The sequence below is a fragment of the Heloderma suspectum genome, chromosome 11 (assembly GCF_057233095.1).
Source record: "Heloderma suspectum isolate Gila_16-S chromosome 11, 16-S_ref, whole genome shotgun sequence".
NCBI lineage: Eukaryota > Metazoa > Chordata > Lepidosauria > Squamata > Helodermatidae > Heloderma > Heloderma suspectum.
Genome location: NC_139468.1, coordinates 43968022 through 43994158, shown reverse-complemented (window position 1 = coordinate 43994158; position 26137 = coordinate 43968022). Strand labels below are relative to the sequence as shown.

The following is a 26137-nucleotide window of genomic DNA, read 5'->3' as shown; positions in this document are numbered from 1 at the left end:
CTAGGATCCTGACGAATCAAAGCCAGTGTTGTGGCAACATAAGTAGGCCACCAACATAGCAGGACCTTATGACTGCCTGGCCCACTCAGTGGTGTGTGTGTGTGGGACATCCCTGGTGGGTCTAAGCACCCACAGCCTTGCCTTGCCCCCCCCCCCAGCTAGAGGGCATTCAACCCACCCAGGTCTTAGTGGATAAGGGGAGGGCCCCTGCCTGTCTGTGCATTCCTTCCCTTCCAAGGACGCACAACTGAAGAACCCTGGGCGAAGGAGCTCTGCCTGCCTGAGTGTGGAGAGCCCAGGTCCAGGCCTGCAAAGGACCACCAGCCCCCGCCCACCTCAGTGCCACCACACTCCTCTCCATATGGCAATCCCGGCTCTCTTACCTGCCCAAAGAGCTCTCCCTCGCCTGCGCGCGCTGGCTGGCCAGCCTGCCAGAACTGCTTCTTGGACGGCCTGCCTGAGCACCTGCCTATGGAAGAGTCCAGGGCGGGTAGCTCAGGGGAGGCGGCAGCCAGGCCAGGCCAGCTCTCTTGGGCACAGGGCGAGGGGCTGCTCTTCGCCCAGGCAGGACTGCAGCCCGTCCGTCAGCGCTGCCCCGATGCCTGGGCTCCGACCCCCTCTGCTCCGGGGCAGCCCTCGGGGAGGCCCGTCGGACGGCGCCTCTTGCTTTAGGGGCCCTTGCTCTGCCGTGGGCAAACAAGGGCGGAATAGCCGCCACCCTTCAGCCCCTAGCCGGAGCTGCCCGCTGCCCTTGGACTCCCGGCCTGACGGCGCTTCTTATCACCAGCCGCGCCTGGCCTTGGGAGTCGCGACGGGGCGGGTCGCCCGGCTGAGGCTGCTGGGCAAAAGCAAACACGGGGCGGCTGGGCGGGCCCACGCACCCGCCCCGCGGAAGCGGCCCAGTCCACGCGGGGCCGCTAGCGCGGAGCCGGGCAGGCCGCCCGCGCAGAGCCCCCAGGGAAAGCGCGGGGGAGGCGGCGGCGCGGCAGAGGAGCAAAGGCGCACGTGGCCGGCTGGGGGAGGCAGCCAGGGAGGGAGTGAGCCGCCCGCCGCCGGGCGCCTGGCCGGGGGCTTCGGGCCCCGATCCCGCGGCCCCGCCCCGCCCCGCCCCCAGGACGGCCCGCCGCGCGGGGCTCAGCCAGGGGACAGGCCAGCCGGCGCGGGGGCGGCTCCATCTGCTGCTCGGCTCGCCGCCTTCGCTCGCGCGCCCTCCTCCTCCTCCTCCTCCGGCCGCCGCGATGGCGCTCTACCTCCGCGCCGCGGCCCCCGCCGCCTCGGCTGCCTTGGCCCGCGCTCCCGCCGCGCTGCTCCCGGGGCTGAGCGTCTCGCATCGCCCGCCGCGGCGGCACTGTGAGTGGGGCCGGCGGGCGGGCGGCGCGCTTCCCTCTCCGGGGCCTGGCGAGCCGCCCCGCGCGCGCCCCGGGGAAGGCGGCTGCCCCGGCGGGCTCCCGGAGCCTTCGCGTTGCGCCCCCACCGCAGGGCCAGGAGCGCGCTGCCCCGGCGGCCGGAGCGGCCCCTCGCCCCGGCGACCTTGGGATGCCCGGCCTGGCCCTTCTGGGCCTCCCCGGGGACTATATTTAGTGCCGCCTGCCTGGGCCCGCCTGGGGCGGAGCCGCAGTCGCCGAGCGCCGGGGCTCGCGAGTCGCTGGGCAGGGCGGCACCCTTCGCTCGGAAGCGGCCGGCTCCCCCAGGCCTCGCCAGAAGCCCCGCAGCCGCTGCGCCCGCGCGTCCCAGGGCTCGCCCTCCGGGCCCGGGGCGGCGACTTGGCTCCGGAAAGGCCAGCAGCCCCCGGAGCCGGGCCACGGGCGGCCGCCGCTTTCTCTCCGTGCGGTGGAGTGCGGGAGCAGGAGCTGCTGGCAGCCTGCACGCGGGGGGGGGGGGCATAGAGTCCCGCCCGCGGGTCCAGCGTGCCCGGCTGTGCACCCGACAGCAGACGTGGTCTGGAGTGTGGCTGTATCCAGGAACGGGATGCTGGCGGGTGCCTCTGCCCCCCCGTTCCCACAGTGCCCGTCTCTGTTTTAAGTGGGGCATCTGTGTAGTTTCTGTAGGCTGTGCCAAGTCCGAGAATGATCAAGGTCAGAGTCTGCATCGGGGGGCGGCGGAGGGGGGTCTTAAAGGCTATGTCAAAAGCTTTTAAACAAAAGGACCAGCTAGCTGCTTGGAAGACCCTGTTTCTCTGAGCCCCCACCACAAGGCTATGCAGCTTGGCATAGAGCTCTTTTTACAAGTGTGTTGGGGGGGCAGAAGCCTCACCACAGAATTTGCCCCCCCCCCCCGCCAGCTTTAAGCCGCCCTCGCTGGCTGTTGGAGAGAATCCCGACCCCTCCCTCGTGGAGGGGCAGGGAGGCAGCTGCAGGGAGCGGTGTGCCCACACACACACCGTCCTCTCAGGGTGACCTTGTCCCTTGACCAGCCGGAGGTCCTCCCATGCTCCTGGGATGGTGGGCAGGTCCCAGCAGAGGCGCCTGGGCACAGGTGAATGCTCAGAATATGGCCGCGTGTGAAAGTTGGGGCCTTGGGCTGAACAAGAATTCGGATTAGAGCCCCACTGGGCAGCAGCATTTAGTTCACTTTCCCTTCTGCCAGGGTCAGTCACAGGGGAGGCAGCTTGGCCTGAGTGCCAGCCCCGCATCTGTTCTCTGCAGAGCTGAAAAAAGACTTCAGATTCTTAAGCATGTCGTTGTTAAACACAGACAAAGAAACAGGTCTTGCTGAGGGGGAACAGGCAATTTTCACACAGGAGGGGTGTCAACAGTGCCCCCCACCCAACTGGGATGAATATATATGAAAAGTTCCAAGGACTGAGGATTTTTCCAGCCATGGTTCTGTCAAACACTCTGCAGCTCCACCTGACACAGCCCACACCACATGACTGTTTGATAGGGTAGGGGGCTTTGAGGGCTACATTGTGGGTTGGGGGGGCGGTTAGAAGCAGCCTCTGGCTGGTACAATGGATTCAGAACAGGACGTCTCACACATGGTTATTCTTCTGGTGTGCAAAAGCGTCTGTTCACAGTGTCTTCTGGACAACTAGGACCCCTTTCTGACTAGTGTTTCATCCACCCACCTCTTGCTTACACAGAGGCTTGTCCGTGGGAGTGGGGCCAGTGACTTGGCTGTGCAAACTAGGGCTTGGCTTCTGGCCTCTCTCCAGCATTCTGACATCCCCCCCCCCCCCCCAGATGCTGATCAAAGGATTAAGGTTGCCAACCCTGTGGTGGAGATGGATGGCGATGAGATGACACGCATCATCTGGGCTTTCATCAAGGAGAAGGTACCTTGAAGCCTGAGTCCCAACTGGCAGAAAGTTAACACAGGGGCTGTAAACAAAGCAGCAAAGGCCATGGTGATGGCGGATGAATCTGTAGTGTGACCACATGTAGAATATGATGTACAGTTCTGGGGAAGGTAAACAGAGTGGTGGGCAGCAGGCCTCTGAAGACCTTCCTGACTGTCAGAGCAATACGACAATGGAACCAATTCCCTAGGGAGGCGGTGGGCTCTCCCACACTGGAGGCATTCAAGACGAGGCTGGACAGCCATCTGTCAGGGATGCTCTGACTTGGATTCCTGCACTGAGCAGGGGGTTGGACTCGATGGTCTTGTAGGCCCCTTCCAACCCTACTATTCTATGATTCTGTGAATGAGTTTGGGGCTTTTTTGGTTTAGGGAAAAAATGCCTGAGGGAAGCCTGATAGATTCATAGCACTGTGAATATTGTGTAGACTGGGTAGATGCTATTTCACCTTATAATTTCAAACTTGTTACTGGATATGTCCCAAGTACACCAAGCTGTAGAGCAGGGACAGGGGAGTGTCACATTTTCCGATGTAAGGAGTATTATGTTTTTAAGGCTTAAAAAAGTATCATCATTGTGACGGAAGTGCTATTCCCTCCCATTGTGAGGGAATATGTGTGGATAATATGTAATACATTTAAGAAGAAATATGCTTTTATTGCATTAAAAAAACCATGTGGCAAGGGCAGTTGGTGGTGTGGATCCTCGCTGAGGTGCGTCTGATCATGTTGCATGTGTGTGCCTGATGCAGTTGGTGGTTACATGGTCTCTTATCACTTGGTTTTTTTCATGGTCTCCATGCAGCTGATCCTGCCCAACGTAGATGTTCAGTTGAAGTACTTTGACTTGGGGCTGCCACATAGAGACCAGACTGATGACCAGGTCACCATTGACTCAGCCCTGGCAACCCAGAAATACAGCGTGGCTGTCAAGTGCGCCACCATCACCCCTGATGAGGCCCGAGTGGAAGGTATGTGGGGAACACAGTGCTAGCTCATGGCAGGGTTCAGAGGATCTTGCATGACCTGTCGTCCAGTCCCTCACCCTAGTGGGAACCCAGAAGTCAGCTCTTCCAGGAGCAGACCACCAGCAGAGAGGAGGTGCTTGCAGAGCTACTTGCTCCAGATGACACAAGTGATTTCCCTCAGAGAGTAGCAGTTCAGTTTCTGGAAGGAAGGTTCCTATTTTCTCTAGGGCTGACTGAAATTGAGTGGAGACGGATGCTAAGAAAGCCAGCAGGCAAAAGTTGGGCTGATTCTGGAACGATGGATATCAACTCGCGCTCTCTCTCTCTGGGGCCTAACTTCTTCTTTACTCCAATCCTCCTCTTTAGAATTCAAGCTTAAGAAAATGTGGAGGAGCCCTAACGGCACAATCAGGAACATCCTGGGCGGGACAGTCTTCAGAGAACCAATCATCTGCAAGAATATTCCTCGCCTGGTCCCAGGTTGGACAAAGCCCATCACCATTGGCAGGCATGCCCATGGTGACCAGGTTTGTTGTTTGGAGGAAAGGACAGCGGGTGGCCTTGTAACCATGGGGTGAGAAGTGCAGCTGCCGGCACATTCAAACGGATGTATCGGATGTCCTAGTAAGTTGCATACTGGCCATGGATTGGGAAGAGGGTGGGAGGTGCATTGAACCCAATGGAGGAGACCCCTCACTGCTAGCCTTCTGGCAATTGTGGGGATGGAGTGTTGTTGTCTCTCTTCATACCTTGGCACTTGTGCTTTTAAGATTTGTACAGCCAGGAGCTACTCCCAATCTGCTTCCCTACCATAGACAGGTTTGCTGCAACCAAAACCATGTATGGAAATCAATAATATCAGCATCTTTGCTCATTTTGGATAAAAGTGTGCAGTTTCCACATTTTGTTCAGGATCTGACAGTTGAACTTTTATAGGATTTGAAAGTTCCTGACAAGGATAGGAATGTGAGTAAAGTGAGGAATAGGGGGGATGTAGCTGGAATCTTCCTTGAGGACTGTAAACTGCAGCAGATGCTGCTCGTAATGAATCGCCCCTCATCCTTGAGGGCCGGGTGTTTGCTTTTTGAAATGATTCTCCCGAATTCAAATTCTGCATAGCATTCTATGGGGACGGAGCGAAAGAAAGAGAAACAATATCACGGATGCTGGGTGTGAAAGCAATGGCAAAGTGGAGACGGGTGGCAAGAAGTTGAGAACCCTGTGAATTTGCTGAGTGAAATAACCCTCGGGACGCTTGCTTTGCAGTACAAGGCCACTGACTTCGTTGTGGATAAGTCAGGGACGTTTAAGATGGTTTTCACTCCCAAGGATGGCAGCAGACCCAAGGAGTGGGAGGTCTATAACTTCCCTGGCGGAGGTGTCGGGATGGGCATGTACAATACCGACGAGGTGAGGGCAATGCTGGTGGGAGTCTGGCCTTCCAAGAGTGGGCGTGGGCACAGGCGTGGCCTGCTCTGGTTGACCACGTTCCCTGGCTTCATGGTGCATGGCATCCCAGCAGCCTGTGCCTCTGCTCTGGAGCCAGGATAGGGTCATCTCCCGCTGAGTGCTCTGTCTGCCTCTTGCAGTCCATCTCGGGCTTTGCCCACAGTTGCTTCCAGTATGCCATCCAGAAGAAGTGGCCCCTCTACCTGAGCACCAAAAACACCATCCTCAAGGCCTATGATGGGCGTTTCAAGGACATCTTCCAGGAGATCTTTGACAAGTGAGCCATTCTGGCCCCCTCTTGACCTGTGCCATGGTGGGGTGGGAGTTACCTCTGCCACCCTCATCCAGCACTGCCTGCTGAGCTCCTGAGTGCCAGTGCTCTATGCCTCCTTGTTGGGATGGGGGGCACTTTGGAGGGGCTGCTATGGCGAAGAATATAGGAATGATGCTGCCTCGGCTTGGAGGGTGGCTGGCCTCTTTCAGTGATCTCCTGCCCTACGTTGCCAGGCACTACAAGACCGACTTTGACAAGCTCAGAATCTGGTACGAGCACCGGCTCATTGATGACATGGTGGCCCAGGTGCTGAAATCGGTTGGTGGCTTTGTCTGGGCTTGCAAGAACTACGATGGAGATGTCCAGTCTGACATCCTGGCCCAAGGTACTGTGCTGCAGCTTTGTCTTTGCAGGGGCCCACCCATGAAAGGGTGCCTCTGGCCTGCAGAAGGGGCCTCATAGCGGCTGACAGGGATGCGGGGTTGCTATATGACTTCCATAGCGCCGCAAAATGTGGCTTCCTGTGTGACCAGGGCACCGGCCAGAGGCCATAACTTCTCACAGAGGAAGCCAAGTCACTGGCTTCCCATCTGGCATCTGCACTGAGTGGCAGCCACAGCTGTCCTTTCAGGTTTGCAGGCAGGGGCACTTCCCAGCCCTACCTGGAGATGCTGCTGGGGACTGAACCTGGGCAGGTGCCTGGCCACGGAGCTGTAGCCCTTCCTGGTCTTTGTATTTTATTTATAATGGACGGTTCTCTAGTCTTGGGGGAGCCCTTTCAGAAGGCAAAAGGCAGGATTGCTGGTGTGCCTCTGAGACGGAGGAGGTTGCACGAGGCAAGGCCAGAAACTTGTACTGCCCTGGCCCCTTCTGACTCATATCTCAGGAAATGGATTCTATTCCCCAAATGGGCTGTTCTGCAACTGGAACAGGGGTGGCCCTCCAGATGTTTTGGCCTACAACTCCCATTGACCCTAGCCAGCATTGCCAGTGCTGAGGGATAATGGGAGTTGCAGTCCCAACGACATCTGGGGGGCTACCCCTGGACGAGGAGAACCATCCTCCCCTCCAGCCTGGCCCCACCATCTTGAGCGGTTGCCAGTCCTGAGGAGTGGATTGGATGTGGCAGATCAGCTGATAGTCACCCCCACCGGTTTTTTGCTTGGTGAAGTAGAACTGTGAGGGCTGTTTGATGTGGCTGTCAGCTCAGCCCTTGGTGGTTTAATCTGTGGACGGAGTCAGGCCTCCAGAGCCCCTGGGGAGAGGGGGTGCCCCTAGCCTCAGGGGCAGCATGCCCGAAGGCAGTTCCCCGCCGTGCAGGGCAGGAGGAAGGGCCAGCGGAGCCTTGGACAGGGGTGTGGCTTTGTTTCTAGGGTTTGGCTCTCTAGGCCTCATGACCTCCGTCCTCATCTGCCCGGATGGAAAGACCATTGAAGCCGAGGCTGCCCACGGCACAGTCACACGCCACTTCCGGGAACACCAGAAGGTGGGTGAGCATGAGCGGAGACCAGGGGAGGGACGTGGGCTCCCTCTTCCGGCCAAGCTTTTTGGTCTGTGTGCTGCTGCTGGCTTTTATCTTGGCTGCTGCTTTGGTTTTATTCTGTTTTAAACGTATGGTTTTATATTGTGTTTTACTGTGTGATTGTATTTTACGGTTTTAAGGCTGAAAGAGTTTCAGCTGATGGGCGGTATAGAAATGTAATAACAAGTATGGCATTGCTGCTTCTAACTAGCTTGCTGTCGGAAGAATGCTGTCTGCCAGTAATTCTGCCTACTGTCCCCCCACCCCTGTTGCAGGGCCGTCCCACCAGCACCAACCCCATTGCCAGTATCTTTGCCTGGACACGAGGCCTGGAGCATAGAGGCAAACTCGACAGCAACACGGACCTCATCAAGTAAGGATGGTGCCCAGCAGAAGAAGATTCCAGCGCCGCTGGGGGAGGGTGGGTGTAGTGCTGTGGCTTCACTGGACTCTAAAAAGGGGCTCTGGGAGCACAGAGGCAGCCCACGCTGTGCACACAACGGCCTCTCGGATGTGTGCAACAACAGGCCCCCAAGGACAAGGAGTAGCAGAAGCAGACTGAGGAGAGGGGCGGGTGGAGGTGGGCAGTGTTGCTGCTGGCCTGGGAAAGCAAACCAGCTTCGTGTGAAGCGTGCGGCTGGACCTGTTCTGTCCTGCCAGGTAGCCGGGCAGCTGTCCCTCACTGCAGGGGTAGACACAGGGTCTCCCTTCCCTGGGCTAGAGGCTGTGATTCTCTCCCTCTCTGGCTAGGTTTGCTCAGACTCTGGAGAAGGTCTGTGTTGAGACCGTGGAGAGTGGGTCAATGACCAAGGATCTGGCTGGCTGCATCCATGGATTAAGCAAGTAAGTCTTCCTGGAGGTGGGAAGACACTGCTCCACTGGGGGCACTTCTCTGGAAGTGGCCTGTGGAGGCCAAGCAGCTGCCTTCTTCCCTGGGGTGGCCAAGCGGGCCTCTGCTTGAGCTTGGGGGGTTGCCCAGCAGCCACAACTAGCCACAGGAGGCTGGTTCCTCACCTGCTCCCAGCCCTTCAGAAGGCGACCTTTGTTCCCGCTTGTGCATTTCCAGCGTGAAGTTGGACGAGCATTATGTGAACACAACTGACTTCCTGGATGCCATCAAGAACAATCTGGACAAAGCCCTGGGCAAACCGTAGGAGAGGAGCAGGGACGTGCAGCGGCCCCACGGAAAGGTGGCTTACCTCATTTTTAACAGAACGGGCTCCGTTTGTACCCTCCGCCAGGAAAACGTTTTTTAAAAATCTGCTTTCAAAAGGTTGGTTTTTTAACCCTTTTTAGCTGGCTCACAGGGGCCCAAGAACATGTCCCACCTGCTGCTACTGCTGGCTAGGCGGAGGCTCTGTGCTGGATCCCCACCTGGCGAGGCAGGGATAGTGGTTTTGTGCTGTAATTTATGTACTGCGGTTTGGGCCTCGTGGTGTCAAATAGAGCTATTAAAATATAGCTTTCACACCCTGCCTGCTATCTTATTGCTGCTGCTTTGTTGGCAGTCCGTTGCAGTGACTCTTCCCAGCCAGCCCAGAAACCCTCCTACCTCCCTCTTCATACACCCCCTGGACCTTTGCTCCAGCCCAGCCACCTGGTCCTTCTGCTAAAGAATATCCATTTATTGCTGAATTTCTTCAGAACAGGAAAATAAACACAGTAGATCTATGCACAAGTGGGACAATCTCCTTTGTGGAAGTGACATAATAATTTAACATGGCCTCAGACTACACAGGTCTGCTCTGTACAGTAGGCTGGCTTGACCACGCTGCCAGCGAAGGGGTGGGGCACGCTGGCCCTCCACGTTTGGGGGCAGGGCCTCTGCCCTGGGTCCATTTTTTTGGTGCAGGGCAGAGGTAGTTCGTAAGGGCATTATACCAGCATGAACGCAAGCCGGCTCTGCAGCGCTGCCCCATGGCTGCAGTGCTGAGCCCTGGCAGGTTCCGGTCTTTCACAGAGCCTCTGCTGGAGCGTCTGGTCCAGACGGGGCTTGTGCTAGTCTCGGGAGCCACCTTTGCAAGGTGCTGTGGGAGGTAGAATAAAGCTGGGGATTCTTCTGATCCTTCAGGGCTGGTGAGGAATGTACTGCCAGACCCTCAGAGCACTGCCCAGTCAAGGGGCGGTGTGGAGACTTCCACAGATCCACAGCAGGGCTAAACAGCTACCGATTCAGAGGGCCCCTCTGGAAGCTCAAGAGCTCTCCCTGTTCTGCGCAGCACAAGCAGAGCTCTGGGGAGGGGGGGAGGGGGCCCCTGCCTCCCCCTCCTTCCCCCACTCAGTCCTGCCTTTCCTCAGCTACAACATGTTGTAGTAGGCCATTTCCTTCATGGCTTGCTCGGCCAAGGCAGATGTGGGAGGGTTCCCCGCCACACCATAGTCATAGGCGTTCTCCTCCTCGTAGTCCTCCATCTCCTGCTGTCCATCCAACTCTGCGTGATTAGCACCTGCCAGCTCCAGCATGGGATCTAGGGGTGCAACACAGGACAACATTTGAGGAGCGCCTGGGCCGTGGTGCTGGGGTGGCTGCCAGCGGTTCCCGTCTTAATGTTTCAGGGCCAGCTACGAGAGCCTCCTGTGCGGGCGAGGCCCAGACGGCCGGCAGAGGGGGCTGCAGCGTGGCCTTCCTGCAAGGGAAGGCTGTGGTGCTGGCCGCCTGCTCTTCCCTCCCCACCCCCACCTACCTTGGCTGTCCAGGCTGATGTCCATTACACCGTGCTTGACCTTCATGTGCCGGCTGAGGTTGCCCTTCAGGTTGAACTTGCTGGAGCAGTACGGGCACTTGAAGGGCTTGCTGCCGGCATGCAAATGCATGTGGCCCAGGAGGTTGTACATGCGGTTGAAGGATTTCCCACACACCTAGAGGGACGAAGGCAGGGCAGCTGTCAGCCAAGGCTTGCAGCGACTCCCCTGCTCAGATCCAGCCCAGCCCCTCCAGGCCAAGAGTGAGCAAAGTCCTGGGGCTCAGCTCTGAGTGACCTTGGCAAAGGCACTCCTGGGCTCAACGCAGGCCTGCCAAACGGCAACAATGGGGACACTGGCATGTGTTCCAAAACGGCCATGGATCGCTGGGGAGCTCGCCTCTCTCCGAGGGCCACTCAGCCCCTCCCTCTGCATGGCAGCCCTCCCTGCGGGCCATCTGCACCCTCCCTCCCACCTGTAGGTTCGGCTTTCGCAGGGCAGGCCAGTGGTTTCTGCACTCTACCTTGCACTTGAAGGGCTTGACGGGCGAGTGCACAATCATGTGGGTCTTGAGTGTCTGCTTCTGCACAAAGGTCTTGAAGCAGATGTGGCATTGGTAGGGGCGCACGCTGGTGTGGATCAACATGTGCCGCTTCATGTTTGCCTGCAGTGTGAACTCCCGCCCACACACTTCGCACTTGAACTCTTTCACGCCCTGGAAACAAGAGAAGACAGATACTGGGCATCACTGCAGGGGCCCTACCCTGTGGCTCTCCTCAGCCCAGGGCAACTTTGTTCTCAGTAGCATCTTCCCCCACCCCCACCCCCGAAGCTGCTCCGGGACACAAGCAGTCCTAGCCAGCCAGGTGGTGACCCTCGATAATGGTACTTTGAAAAACAAATCAACTAAGAGGTGCTCTTTCAGGCAAGGGTGCACAACCACTGCAGCCCACAGGCGGCCCCCCAAGAACCACAAAAAAGTGGCACCCAGGACTTGTGCTGTTGTTGCATTGGGGGGAAAGCAGAGCCCCGCCAGCACCACCACTCGCCCCCTTTCTCTGTGTGAGACTGCAGCATCGTCCTGCTTCCAGGAGGTCACTCTAGGACCATCTCACGTAAAACTGCCTTTCTCTGTGGAAGATTGCAGTGTCTTTCTGGAGGACGTTCTAGGACTGGCACTTTCATGGCTGGAATCATAGAGCCCACTGAGAAGCTCCTAGAACATGTAGAAAGAAGACAATCTGCCCTCCAGTGCCAGAGGGCTGCATGGTTCTGTATCAGCTCCCCGTCTGCCGGCTCTCAGTGCTGATGAGAGGCACTGGAAAGTGTGGACTTTAAAACAGCCCTTTTTTCAAAAATAAGAGTAATGGGGGGAAATACTGATGGACGGTGGTGTGGATGAAATCAGTACTTGGAATGAAAATGAAATGGGTAACATCAATTAGCTGGCGGAATGAAATTGAAGTGCCTGAATGGGGTGAATTGTGGTGGGATATATTTTGATCATAAACACTGAGGGGGGATGTGTGTGAGCATGTGCTCGCGCGTGCGAAAGCACACGCGTGCAGCTGTCAGGGCTGAAAAGAGTGCGCCCCCTGCCTCAGGGTGCTGAAGTCTCCATTTCAGAGCACGGCTGAGACACACACTTCCCCCTCCGTGTTTGTAACAAGGACTCTGGAGCCGGAGCTTGAGGCGAGATTCCGGTTACCGAGCAGCCCCCCCCATGGACATGGACCCCCGTCCTCTCCCGCATGGTGCTCCCGTGCCCTCTGTGCCTGGCATACCTTGTGGGTCAGTGAGTGCTGCTTCAGGTGGTGGATCTGGCTGAACTCCATGCCGCACTCTGTGCAGACAAATGGCCGCACATTCTGGTGCTTGAGCATGTGGTTCTGCAGTTGGCTGCGGTAGTGGAAGGACTTGTTGCACTCTGGGCAGGGGTACAGTGTGGGCCCTTGATGCGTGGCCAAGTGGCGCTTGAGCTGGGTGAGCGTGGAGAAGTCCAGGCCACACTCCACACAGATGTGGCAGCGGCCGCTCTCGTGCTTGCCCTCATGGGCCTTCAACTCGCTGGGGTAGGCAAAGCCACGGCCACAGAAGCGGCAGCTGTAGGGCTTGATGTCTGAATGCAGGAGCATGTGGCGCTTGAGGTGGCTGGTCTGGGTGAAGGCCTTGTGGCATACCTGGCACTTGTGAGGCCGGGCACCCTGGTGAGTGAGCAGGTGGGTCTGCAGGTGGCTGGGTTGCTTGAAGAGCTTGTTGCAGTGGGGGCACGAGTGGGGCTTGATGCCGTTGTGGCCTAGGATGTGTGTCACCAGGTTGTACTTGGAGGTGTAGGACTTCTCGCAGAGGCGGCACTGCCAGCGCTTCTCCACCAGGTAGGAGTCATCGATCTGGACGTTGATGTCCAAGCGGTCCAGCTGCACCTTCCTGCTGTGTTCGCCATGCGCCTCGGCCTCAGAATCCATGGGCTCCTGCCACACAAAGCCCATTTGACCCTTGCCCTGCTCAGGTGGAGAGGCTGGCATGTGGTCCTCCACATGGCTCAACGAAGGCGCGTTGGCCTGGAAGCTACAGTCACTGGGAAAGGCCTCTGCATGGTCTGGAGCACTGTCCAGGCTGGCCTGGGGGGGGCCAGGGAGCCTCTCCTCGCACACCCCCAGGGAGGTGTCGTGTCTTTGCAGAGCCCGGAGGCGTCGAGGCTTCCTGTTGAACACACTCAGGTCTATCATCTTGGTGGCGCTACTCTGCACAGTCTGCTCACAGTGGGGCCCCTCCAGACCTGCGGGGTGGCTGCCTGGCAGCTCTTCGCGGTCTCCGCTTGGCACGGGTGTCTCGCGCCTCCCCTCTTCCTGCTCCACCTCGCCTTCCTCATGCTTCACCTTTGGCACCAGCCTCACAGGGGGCCGCTTCCTTCTCCGGGCATGTTTCCCAAAGGAGGCCTCTGCCTCCAGCCCCTCCTCCTCAGGTGCCTCTGCCTGGCCTTGGCCATCACTGTGCTGTGGGGGCCTCATTTCTGGCTGCTTCGACTCCACTGCTGCGGGGCCGTCAAGCTTGCATGCAAAGCTGGAGAAGCAGCCCCCAGGGCTGACCGCGGCGCCAAAGAACTCCTGCTCAGACACCAAGCCCAGGACTGCTGCTTGGGCCAGGGACAGCACCACCACAGCATCGGTCTGTGTCCCGGAGCTGGCAAAGCCTTCCATGTCTCATCAAGCACAGCTTCTGTGTCTGCTGGGAGGAGAAAGAGAAGCCATTAGCTCTTTTGCCTGGCAGGGGCTTTGGGCCAAGAGAACCCAGTGGGCCTCAAGGCCTCAGCACAACTGGCACCAAAGGGCCTGGCTGGTGAGATCCAAGCTCCAAAATCACAGCAACCAAAAGCATAAACTACTCTGGGCATGCCAGGGGGAAGGCAAGCAGGCACCTTTATCTGATCAAGCAAGGCAGAATCTGATCTAGTCTGGGATTCAGTACTCCACAGATCTCATCTTTTTGCACCTTGAAAAGACGGTTTCAGAGGAGTCCTAAAGAAGGATTTTGCCATCTGAAAGCAGACTTGAAAGCATGTGAGCAAGACCTGCTTCAATCTTGTGTGTGCAGAATGTGTGGGTGAGAGGTCCAGTGTCCAGAAGGCAGGCAGGACATGAGTGTCCTTCATAGATGCTCAATACTTCCTATGACTAGGAGAAGCAGAATGATTCAAAATAAGCATGTGTGTATTTCCACGCAGCCCTATCAAAGGGAGCTCCAGTCAGGAGCATTTCTCATGTGGAGCTCAGGCCAAAGCAGAACCCTGTGCACTTCAAGGGCTTTCTACAAGAGAGTGGGGAAAAGGGCTCCTGCGTGCCAGGTCTGGAGCCTACACAAGAAATGTGGCAGAGCCCGTTTGAATCAGATAGCCAGTTCTCCTGTGCACTGTTATTGGGTGTCTTTCTTTACATGTGTGCTCAAGTAACATATATCAAGGGTCTTGAATCCATAGTCACGATGTGCAATGGCAGAATCAGTGCCTAACTGGCGGGATATTTTTATTTATTTATTTATTTCATTTCTATACCGCCCAATAGCCAAAGCTCTCTGAACGGTTCACAAAAATTAAAACCAAACGGCACACAATAAAACTAAATAAAATATATAGAACATTAAAACCACAATATAACAATACAACCACAATAAAACCTAGTAGCAGTGCAGGAATTTGAAATACAGATTTAAAACAGCAAAGCTAAAAGTCTAGAAGGCTAAAATGCCTGGGAAAATAAAAAAGTCTTCACCTGGCACCGGAAGGAATACAATGTAGGTGCCAGGCGAACCATTCCACAGCCAGGGTGCCACAACAGAAAAAGCTCTCCTCCTAGTAACCACCTGCCTCACTTCCTTTGGCGGGGGCTCACAGAGAAAGGCTGCTGAGGATGATCTTAAGGCCTGGGCAGGCACATATGGGAGGAAGCGATCCTTCAGATAACCTGGCCCCAAGTCGTTAAGGGCTTTAAATGTTAATACCAGCACTTTGAATCGGGCCTGGAAATGGACTGGCAGCCAGTGCAGCTGAAAAAGTACTGGTGCAATATGAGCTCGCTGGCCAGTCCCTGTTAACAATCTTGCTGTTCTGGATCCAAGAGCATCCCCAAACTACGAACCTGATCCTTTAGGGGGAGTGCAACCCCCTCCAGGACAAGTTGAATATCACCTAACAGGGCAGATGAACCACTCACTAACAGCACCTCCGTCTTGTCTGGATTGAGTTTCAGTTTACTGGCCCTCATCCAGTCCATTACCGTGCCCAGGCCCTGATTCAGAACAGCCACTGCCTCACCTGGGTTTGATGAGAAAGAGAGGTAGAGCTGGGTGTCATCCGCATATTGATGGCACCTCAGCCCACACCTCCGGATAACCTCCCCCAGCAGGTTCATGTAGATGTTAAACAGCACAGGGGATGAAATAGAGCCCTGTGGAACCCCACGGCATAATTGCCAAGGCACAGAGCAATAATCCCCCAGCACCACCTTCTGGAATCGGGCATCCAAGTAGGAGCAGAACCACTGCAGTGCAGTGCCTCCAACTCCCAACCCAGGCAACCTATCCAGAAGGATACCATGGTCGATGGTATCGAAAGCTACTGAGACGCCCAGGAGAATCAACACGGTCACACTCCCCCTCTCCCTCTCCCGGCAGAGGTCATCCCACAGGGCGACCAAGGCAGTTCCCATTCCAAAACCAGGCCTGAAGCACATTTGAAATGGATCTAGATAATCCGTTTCATTCAACAGTGCCTGGAGCTATCCTGCAACCGCTCAAGCACCTTGCCCAGGAAGGGAATGTTGGCCATTGGCCTATAACTGTTAACATCCTTCGGGTCCAGGTTAGGCTTTTTTAGGAGTGGCCTGATTACCGCCTCTTTTAAAGAAGCCGGCACCACTCCCTCTCTCAAGGAGGAATTTACAACCTCCTGGACCCAGCCAGACATCCCCTCCTTGTTTGATTTAATAAGCCATGAAGGGCAAGGGTCAAGCACACAAGTGGTCAATCGGACTTGGCCAAGCGCCTTGTCAGCATCCTCAGGCCTCAGTAACTGAAACTCATCCAATAAAACTGGACCAGACAGTGCTCTGAACGCCTCTACCAATGGAACTGCATTAATCATGGTGTCCAATTCATGACAAATCTGAGCGACTTTATCTTCAAAGTGCCTTGCAAACTCATCACAGCGTGCCACCGAGGGTTCCACCATTTCTCTCCCTGGCCCAGAATGGAGCAGGCCGCAAACCACTCGGAAAATCTCCGCTGGACGACACTGAGAAGATGCAATGCTGGTGGAAAAGAACTGTCTCTTTGCCACCCTCACCGCCACAGAGTAGGCTCGATGGTGAGGTCTTACCTGTGTTCGGTCAGACTCAGCACGAGTTTTCCTCCACCTGCGTTCTAGCCGTCTCCCCTCTTGCTTCATTGCCCTCAGCTCAGGTGTATACCAAGGAGCTGGCCAGGCTCTGCTCAGAGGAAGCGGAATAAACAACAGACCTGAAGCTGGGGAAATAGCAAGAGTCCAGAGCCAGAGATTAGAATAATCATGTATTCTAATGCCAAGGGTGTACACACAGGCAGCATTCAAATAGGACCAGCAGCTATTTAGTTAACTCTACAGGGGTGGAGAGAAGAATTAAGATAAATACAGCAGCATCTGAGGAGACAGAAGGTCAGAAGGGCTTAGATCAGGGGCAAGCAACATAGTGCCCACAGGCACCAATGCACCCCAGACACCCTTCTCGGCCCACCAAAGTGCCGTGCCCCACCCACTTTTAAAGAAAATTAACATGCTTTCTTACCAGCAACTGGGATTGCTGTGAAATAGGTGTGAAATAGGTTTCCGTTGGTGCTGAAAACTATGGGTTCAAAGGAGTTGTTCAATGTGTTGGTGGTCTCAGAGCCCACCTCTGCCTTGTACTCAGTTTTGGGGGCAAATGACTTGTCCTTTGCCATGCCTTTCATGGCAGCCATTTTGTGGTGGTGCCCAGAACAGTTTCTCAGATTGCCAAATGTGCCCACAGTCTCCAAAAGTTGCCTTCTCCTGGGTTAGATAGGCAGGCATAGGGTCCAATAAGGATGGCAATAGGGACCTGAAAGCAGCTTACTTGACCTGTAGAGACATGGGCAGGCCTTATTAGTGTGAGCATGGGGAAAAGAAAGGAAGATTAAAGGGACAGAAAGGACTGAGATGCAAATATTACTTATTCTATAGGGTAATATTTGCATCTCAATATTTGCAAGAATTCCTTTTCAAAAGCCTTGGTGTAGTGGTGAGAGTGTCGCACTGGGAGTCAGGAGATCCGGGTTCTAGTCCCCGCTCGGCCATGGAAGCTCACTGGGCAACTTTGGGCCAGTCACAGACTCTCAGCCCAACCTACTTCACAGGGTTGTTGTGAGGATAAAGTGGAGAGGAGGAGGATTATGTACGCCTCCTTGGGTTCCTTACAGAGGAAAAGAGGTGGGATATAATTGTAATAAATAAATAAATAAAGCCGAGGGATTTTCTCCTAGCATCAAAAGAGGGTTGAGGAGGTATCTAGGGTAGTAGTAGGCCCTAAGCTACTTTCCATGGGTGGGAAATGCAAGACGTGTGGTGTGCAAGAGGGATTTCTAGTGCATTTCTGGGTGTAGGTACCTAACCTTAGCAGATGTTAATGCATTCACTGGTGGCGGCTAGCCAAGGGTGTGCCTTGAATGGCTTGACTGGGTGAGCGACTAGGCAGGAGTCTCTGCATATTCTGGTGGCCCCACAACTGTTGCATGATCCCACCTGTTGTGTACACGGGAAAGGACGGCGCATGTGGCCCTGCTCCAGGGTCCTGGGCAACGTGGACGTTTCCAGGGCGAAGGCACGGGGAGCGTACTTCATGTGGCAGCGAGGCTGCACCTTCCACTGGAAAGGAGAGGCAGCCTGACGGCCTTTGGGAATGCGAGCCCCTGTCACGGCTCAGCTCCTTTCTGCAAGGAAGACCAGAGCAGCTCCCTTTCTGGTGAAGGGGCAATGGCGGACAGCACACCTTGGGGCCTCAAGGCCTCCCTAATGACGAAACCGACTCTGTGACACTCCTTCTCAGCACTGTGTGGCTGGGGAGCTGGTCAAGGATGCGAAAACCAAAAAAAAAGCCAGTGTGGGGAGGGCAGCCAGGGAACCACCAAGCGCCAGAGATTGGGCGGCCGGGGGGAGGTTACAGCCGCTCGCCAAGCCCTCCCTTGCCTCCTCCCCCATCCTCACCAGAGCCAGGGCTCTAGTTGGAGGCCTAGAGGGCACCCCTCAACAGATGCCCTCTCCCAGGGAGACACTTTGCTTGCTGGTACAGGGAGGCCAGTCTTGCAGTGGGAGACTGGAGAGCAGACTCCATTTTCCTGGCCTGAAACGCAGAGCCAGGCTCCAGGCAGACCTCCTCGGTTTAGAGTGGAAAGACAAGCGAGGCTCGTTGGGGTTAACGCTCAGCAAAGGGAACAGCTGGACAGGACGTCAGAACTTCCTAATTTTGCATCCTTGGGAAGAAATGAGCCTTGTACTGGCTCAAGCTGCCTGCAGAAGATGAATGCTCTCAAACCCTGGGGGCAAGGATGGCTGATGCAGAAAAGAGAAACGTGAACAAGAGAAGGAACTAAACAAAACTTCAAAAAGATAAAGAGAGGAAGGCAGGAGCAGTGTAAGGAGGGGGAGGGAGAAGGAGTGTGTGGAGACCAAGACAAAGAGAGAGGCAGGAAGGAGGGAAGAGGGGGATGGGGGGAAACAGGGAGAGAGAAAGAAGGAGACTGCCTGGGGGCAAACAAAGATGTTGTGGCGATGAGCTCAGCAAGGCAAAACTGAGCCTCATCAGGAACAAGCAAAAGAAACCCATTATGTGACCCACAGACTGACCTCCATGCCTGGCCCATTTTTCATGGAAGCTCAGTTAAGTGCACCATCATTCTGATGGATTGTATATGCAAAGAGGAATAGTTTTGCTTACCTCCACCCCTACCACCCAAACCAAGCTGCAGGTCTACTCCTGCTTTCCATCATAACTCCTCTTCTTCAAACCAAAATCAACACCCATCAGGCAGGACAGAACACTCCATCCCACCCTAAGTCAGCTAAAAATCAGCCCCAGGATCTGAGCTGAATGGAGGCTGCTGATGACTGTAGCAGCTCCTCAGCTAGTTCAGCATATCCTGGCCACAAAATGGAAGCAATTCCAAGCAAAGGTGCTGCCTGAGAACCCACCTGGAATTGATGGCTCAGCAGTGGCCATTTCAGACACTTCGAGGGAGGCTTCATAATCAACCCGCCTTTTCCAATCCATTGCCCTCCACCCACTTCATCTCCTCTATTTCTGATTCTTGCCTCTTCTCTCCTTCTCTTGCTCTCTCATTCTTTCCGTTTCCCTAGCAACACCTCTCTCAGCTTGGAGCTTCTGTTCTATGTGCCTCTCTTATCTCTCTCTTCTCTTTCATCAATGTCCTAATCTTCTGTATTCCAGTCCCCCCTCACTCCCCCCCCGCCTCTTCTCCTATCACCTCTATTGTCCCATCTCTGTTTCCAGGTGCCATTAGACCTGAATCACAGTTGAGAAAGCCTTTCTAAGCAGCCAGAGATGAAGTCTCTTTAAGCCCCATCCCTCACTGCAGGCCCCAAGCATCTGGAGAACCTTCTAAGCAGGCAGGTCCATCTTACACCAGGTCAGGCTTCAGGAAGGCAAGCAGCTGTAGACAGCACAGCCGGCACTGGAGGCACAGCCAGGACGGCTTCCTATGCAAGCACTGATTGTGACCTAATTTCACAAGGCTCCTCAGGGGCAGACATTTGTCTCCTGCTATATTTTCCCACCCCCACCCCACACAACTGGCTTTCTCTTCCTTTTATATAAACCAGGTTCACTCAATCCTTCTACTTTTACAGCACTGCCCTACTAGAAACAAGCAATGACAACCCTACCAGCCTCCCCTCAGACTCTTGTGATCAGTGAGCAGGCATAAACACCTAAGAGTTAGCCAAAGGTCGTTCTAGCCCAGTATTCTTACTTCCAACCAAATGCGTCTGTTATTCCATTTCTCTCCAGTATCAGGTAACAGACACGGCCCACGCCTGCTTCCACGTGAAGGTTCCATGTTTAACAACTGTGGCCAATTGCCAAGAAAACCTGTGTCTACTGCATATGCCTTTGCTATGTGTTTCTTGACCAACTCTCTCTCATGCCCCTCTCCTCCTCACAGAGAGGGGAATACAGTTGATACGTTTGCACAGGGTTAGGGTTACACCAAATTAGGGTGCCTGCTAGGTGGGGGAAGGTTCAGAAGTATGTGGAAGAACCACCTGGCTCTCTTGTATGAAAGGCTTTGCTGCTTGGTCGCAGGACACAGACTTTCACAGAAGAACTCTGCTCCTCTCTAAAGGTGATGCCAAGTTCAGGCACAAAGAGAAACATTTCAGTCGCATTTTGTTGCCCCTGGATATAGCTCTAGATATAGAATCCAGGGCCGGCTGCATAGCAGAATGCTGTCCTGTTTCACTATCTGCAAGCCAGAAATGGAGAATCCAAACCCTTTCCCAAAAGCAAAGTGTTATCAGTACTAGAAAAGGTACTTAATGACTACTAAGAGGCACTAATTCAACAGTAAAATTCAAGAGATGGTAACAGGCTGAGAAGTCATTGTAATGAACAAAGGGCATTCTGCCAGAGCTTGCCTAATTACTAAATTCTGATTAACAAATACTTGGGAGCTGGGACTAGTCAATGCTTTAGCAGTGCACATCTAGAAGCCTACAAGTTTAAGAATGCATATTGTATGTCTTCACTGCCACTTTCCACAGGAGCATTCCCTGCACAACAGAGAGACCCAGTTTATGATCCCACCATCCAGAATCCCTAAGCACCCTGATGAAGGCACACAAGGACTGTGAAGGTCAAGCAGAATAGAGCCATTCTGAACATAATGCTACATCCCCCCACCCCCACTTTTCTCAGCTCTTGGTACAGAAGGAAAAGCAATGATTTTCACCTTCACCAAGTGTGATGATGTCAGAGGTTTCAAAGTGATCATTGATTGGGTCCTTCCAGGAAGGAAAATGTTAATGGAGACAATCATTTATGAACATTTTGGGAGCAGTTATTGGGTTGTGTTGCTTGTGGGAGAAGAGACATCAACCCACGCAGAAGATAGAGAGGAGCTTTCCTGTCTTACCAGGATCTCTTCAAAAGACCCCCAGTTCTTACTTCAAAAGACCCCCAGTTGTTTTTCTTACTGGAAAAACAACTTTTGCCGAAATAAACCAAGAAAGACTTTCAAGTTCCTCCTTGCTAAAATGACTTCTCTCCCTACATGTTCCCTGTCCTCTCTGAAAATAGAAAAGCTATTTAAGAAGAAGCAACAACAACAACAAAAAAGGGAACTGAATAGAGGAACGAGGAAAGGGAAAAAAGGAGCCTCAAGGGGGGTGGAGAGGAACAGAATGAAAAGACATGAAAAATAAAGGAGGAGGGAAAGAGAGAGACAGAAAAGCACTGAAAAGAAAGAATGCTTCTAGCCTGAATAGAATGTGCATGGAAAGGGGAGGTGGGGGGGGGGAGAGAGAGAGAGAGAGAGAATGCTTGAAAAGAAACAGCCACACAAAATGACCCGTGATTCACAGGCTGTGCCAATCACCACCACAATGTAAAACCCTTCTTTTTTTTACATCCCCCCTCCTTCCAGTGGGGGCAGAGGAAAGGGGGAAAGGCGAGTTAATTCTCAACCTAGCAGAAAATGAATCTGGCCAAATGAAAAATGAAGAATCGTTAGAAAATCATACATCCAGTGAAAAATAAAAATGCTTTAAGAGGGAAGCTTCTGCTTTAACAAACAAGGCCTCCCACAGATTGGGATAAATGGTCTCTCTTGTAAATGGTTGGGCAAATATTCAAGGAGAAAAGGAACAACAACAGCAACAACCACAACCTGTTGTGAGCAACATCAAGCCCTGGAGCTCACAGAGAGCAAGTGGCTAATTCCTTATTGAACCTCCAAATCAGTTAATATGCAATATCAGGCATGTGTTTTGGGGGGCAGGGGAGGGAGGGAGAGATGGGCCTCAACAGGCTCATGTTGTGAAGAAAGAAAATGAGTAAACCCTCAAACAGCCAAAACAGCCCAAATCCTTTGGACAACCTATCGACACTTTGGGTTTATTGCAGTTGGGCACAAGGTGTTGTTTGGTTAATGGGTGGGAAACTACAGTATACTGGTCAACCTTGGCAGGGGGGCTAGTAAGAAAAGAGCTTGCATACAGCCCAGCATCACCGGGGCCAGGGCACCAGCACCCACGGTCGCTGATGTTGGTTGGATTTTGGGGATAATTCAAAGGATGGCACACTTGGAGAAAAATATCTTTAAGACAACTGAGGATGCTTTTAATGTTTTAAGATAAAACTAAACCATGAGTTGGTTTAAACAATGTTATATAAGTTTACAAAACATTCTGAAACAACTTGATATATACAGTATTCCTCTCAGCCATGTTGTTGTGAACTGCCAATTTGCCTTGTTTTGCACTAATGTGAGCCCAAGGTCAGTTGCTCCATGTGCTAAACAATAGTTGGGAGGGAATGGATGTTCCCCATGCTAGTCCAGCAAAGTCTTAGCAGTGCTGTTGGGTCTGTTCCGCCTCCAGAAGGACAGCAAAACTTTCCATTGCCAGAGCATTCTCACCAGCTATGGGATGCTCTTATCACTAGAGTCATCCAAAATGCTCCTGGATCCTGCCCATGAATAGCGCAAGGCAATACTTGTTGTCTGGAGACAAAGGCTTAATCCTCAACTCTGCCTCCATTTTGTGGAGGAGCCATGGCAAAGGCACTGCACTTGCAGGGAGAGACCATTTCCTGATATGCATGTAGAGCCCTTGAGACAACGGGGAGCAGCCATCAAAGCATTGGCGCAGGTGGACGGCACAATCCGACATTAGGAGACGACAAGCGTGCTTCATGTAGAAGTCAGATTACTAAAGTGAGGCCCTTCTTTTAGTCCTGATGCGCTGACCACGAGCATCCAGCACAAAGTATCCTGAATTCATGACTACTTCCCTGAACAGAATGGAGATAGAATTAACAGTAAAGACTAACGCAAGGGCCAGTAAACAGATGGCTACTGAGGGGGATGGGTATGAAACTCCAGGAGGTACCTGTGACTGACATATGTCCCCTGTGTGGACGTTCACTCAGTGGTAAGGAATGGAGCACTGCATAAATATGCTGAGCTGTCAGAAAGTTCATGATGCATGCTTAGGTGGGCAGAGCTGTGAGCACACAACCAGCACGCAGAAAACTATAAGACAGGCTTCTTCCAGGTCACTTTCAATGCATATGCACATTATCTTTTTACCTTCCGTGATGCTCCAATATGAATGACATTGTCTGAGCTTTATTTTTCCAGACCAGAACTTGCTGTGATAGTGATAGAAGCAGACATAAAGACAGTGTTTCCTATGAAGCCAAACCTAGGAGACGCAGCCCTCAGCCTGGCTTGCAAAGATAAAGCCTCTTCCTTTGATCATCCTGAAAGGGAGCCCCTTTCACAACACAGAACTTCCTTCATCCAGTGCCAAGCCCAATGCAGTTCAAAGTTTTAAACTGTGATAAGTAAGATTAGAAAAGTAAGATTTCCAGAATTTTTTAAGCCATGGCAGGGGACAGGATGGGACCCAACACGTTTTCTGGGGGGAAAGTTGGGGGGGGGGAATGGAAATAAATGCAATACGTCCTTATCAAACCTTTTTAAATTTTATTTATACCCCACCATTTTGCCAATATTTTACTGCTTTAGTAACATAAAATGTATATACCTCAGCATATAAACTTGTACTATTTGGCATATGAAATTTACAGAGCAATCCTATGCATGTTTACTCAGAAAAGACCCACTCTGCTTAGTGATACTTACTCCCAGATAAGCGTGCATAGGATTGCAGCAACAAAAGGATCTTTCCCCAAGCCACACTGTAAATCAGACCACTGAAATTTGGAAAAATGGGGGGATGATGGACTTAGAATGGATTTGTGCATGAAAGGACAGTGAGTTCAGTTCTGACTGAGACTGAAAATAAATTCTTGAGGCTGAGCATTTGGCAGAGGCACCCTGGTCCTTATTTCTAAGTGTATGTCTGCCCCCACCCCAAGCCACTATTTTGCCCCTGGCTCCAGTTAGTGAAACTTGGGAGTCTTTTGTTTTTAAAGAAAAATCAAGCCTGACATCTGCCCATGCCTGCTCTAGGGACTCATCCAGCACAGTCCTCAGCTTCTGATTCTAGAAGGGAGATTGATAGTAGTGATCAAAATGCTGCTTTTCCAGGCAGTCTGGCTAATGTGACTCATGTCACTGGGTATCCCGGAACAATCAGCTTAAAGTTAAACTCTTTGGTCAGGACCATTGAGAGGAGCTGGCTTGGATGACTCGTGGTGTTCCATTTGCTCTTAAGGTTCCAGGATTCTAGCCTGCTGCTCATTGTTTCTTGTGGAATATTTCAAAGCCTTCAGAGAGACAGGAAAGTGGTGGGAGGAACCTGGGAAGTGGTGGGATGAACTGACCTACTTCCCCCACAAGCAATGGTTAGAGAGAGGCAATCACAACTGAGCAAGACCTAGTGGAAGGTGGTCTACCCAAGGTGCTGATGTGATGTCATAGTTCTCTTTTGTGATGACAGAGCAAGGGGCAAGGAGCTAGCACTCTGAGGTTGTAGCTCACAGCTTGGCCTCGTGGAAAGTAGCTTAGGGCCCATTGGAAATGTCATTCAGACATTCCAGACCATCCAGGCCAGGGATAAGGACAAGGAGTCCAGGGTCCTCACAATCAAAAAGCCCAGGGCGGAGGCCAGTAAGCCCAGTACCTGCCAGATCAAGGAACCTCTCCCTGGGATATGCATTTGACCAGTCGTCCAGATCTCAGCACTCTTCAAAGGAAAGAGGTGCTAACATGGGAAGGTCAACAATTTCAGAGAGAGACCGTTCAATAGTCAAGAAAGCTGTTGTGGTTGATACTAGTACCAGAACATGTAAAGCTGGGTTTGCAGGTCAAGAGATGCCCCAGTCGGTCATTGGGACATGAGGACAAGAAGAGACAGACCAGTTGCATTAGTTGAGGAGCGAGTTTGGTTGGAGCCCAATGTAGATATTGTTTTGCCGGTAAGACATGGCAGAATCATAGACTGGGAGGAAGCCAAAGTCCTATGGATTTTTTCCTACTCCAGCACGAGCTGAAAATTGCTCCAGAAGACTATGCCCTTTTCATGTCTGATCCTCCCCTCTGTCCAACTACAAACAGAGAAAAGCTGGTGGATGTTGTTTTTGCGTCCCTTAGCTCTCCAGCTATGTATGTGGTGTATCAGTCTGCCTTGTCAATGTACGTCCATGGGAGGTTTAGTGGGCTGGTGGTAGACACAGGCTATGCCATAACTCACACTGTGCCTGTCCATCAGAGGTAAACTTTGCCACACACCATAGAAAAGATGGACATTGGTGGAGCCAATATGTTGTCTTTTTTGATGGACTGTCTTAAGGACAGGGGGCGTTGCTTTGATGAAAAAATGCTGGGCGTAACTGATGACATCAAACAAAAATGCTGTTATGTGGCCCTGGATTTTGAGAATGAGTGAAATTGCCCCAAGCAGGAATACATGGTGGACTACCAGCTGCTGGATCACTTTCAGGAGAGAGTGATTTCATTGTCTTGAGATGTTGTTCAGCCCTCCACAAATGCTAGGCTAGACTCTTCTAGGAGTCATGGCATGGCCCAAAAAAGCTGAAGCAAGGTCCCTGAAGAGTCCAGGAAGGAAATGTATGAAAATATCATGTTGTGCAGAGGGTCCTCCCTCTTCGAGGGTTAGAAAGAGATTTACTCGTGAGCTCATGGCTACCATGCCACCCAGCACAGAAGTGAAAGTCACAGCTGACTGTTGAGGCACTCCACCTGGAGTGGGGGCTTCATTCTCACCTGCCTAAAATTCTTCCAGCCATCTTGGATCAGAAAAGAGGAATACCAGGAGCATGGGCCCTGCATTGTTCACAAGAAGTGCTATTGAAGCCAAATATACTTCCAGGGTAGCTAGAGGCTGAAATGGCAAGGAAGGGAACCAAAAAGTAAATCTGTGTGTTTGCCTAGGCTTGAAATACTTCTGTGACTTCTGTCTGGTAAGCTGGGGGGGGGGGGGGGGCTAGGAAGGGCAGCAGTAAGCCAGCTGGGGGTGGGAGGGTGGAGGAAGCCAACAGGGGCTAGAGGTTGGGAGGGTTGTGTGCTTGTATGTCTGATGGACAGGGGCTGCACATGTGTGAGAAAGAGTGGGAGGGAGAAAGGGGTTTAGGGGGGATTTTGGAGGGATCCTGAAAAAGAGTGGTTTATCATGTGCTTGCAGTGAGGAGGAGAATGGAGGGGCATGTATGTATGTATACATCCATGATGGATACAGGG

At 53.2% G+C, this 26137-nt stretch overlaps 2 protein-coding genes and 1 pseudogene across 10 annotated transcripts in view; 2 read left to right on the top strand and 1 right to left on the bottom strand.

Moving 5' to 3' along the window:
• Nucleotides 1–1221: 1221 nt before the first annotated feature.
• On the top strand, nt 1222–9195 carry IDH2 (isocitrate dehydrogenase (NADP(+)) 2). The gene is made up of 11 exons (XM_084817703.1): nt 1222–1350; nt 3183–3274; nt 4103–4268; nt 4632–4792; nt 5532–5675; nt 5855–5991; nt 6222–6373; nt 7362–7474; nt 7786–7883; nt 8261–8353; nt 8577–9195. The coding sequence occupies exons 1-11, from the start codon at nt 1239–1241 to the stop codon at nt 8662–8664; spliced, it is 1356 nt and encodes a 451-aa protein (XP_084673829.1). The 5' UTR covers nt 1222–1238; the 3' UTR covers nt 8665–9195.
• The window catches only part of ZNF710 (zinc finger protein 710), a 33899-nt gene continuing 16874 nt past the window's right edge, over nt 9113–26137 (bottom strand). For 3 of the 9 annotated variants that reach the window (XM_084817693.1, XM_084817695.1, XM_084817697.1), the window contains 4 exons: nt 11977–13420; nt 10716–10907; nt 10195–10369; nt 9113–9978 (listed from right to left, as the gene is read on the bottom strand). In XM_084817693.1, coding sequence (XP_084673819.1) covers nt 9809–9978; nt 10195–10369; nt 10716–10907; nt 11977–13392 — 1953 coding nt within the window. In that variant the 5' untranslated portion in view covers nt 13393–13420 and the 3' untranslated portion in view covers nt 9113–9808. Of the gene's footprint in view, nt 9979–10194; nt 10370–10715; nt 10908–11976; nt 13421–16064; nt 16211–16509; nt 16821–19723; nt 19750–26137 lie in introns of those variants that run through there. The other 6 variants (XM_084817702.1, XM_084817700.1, XM_084817694.1 and 3 more) reach the window with 4 other exon arrangements.
• On the top strand, nt 24237–25751 carry LOC146337348 (actin-like protein 9; annotated as a pseudogene).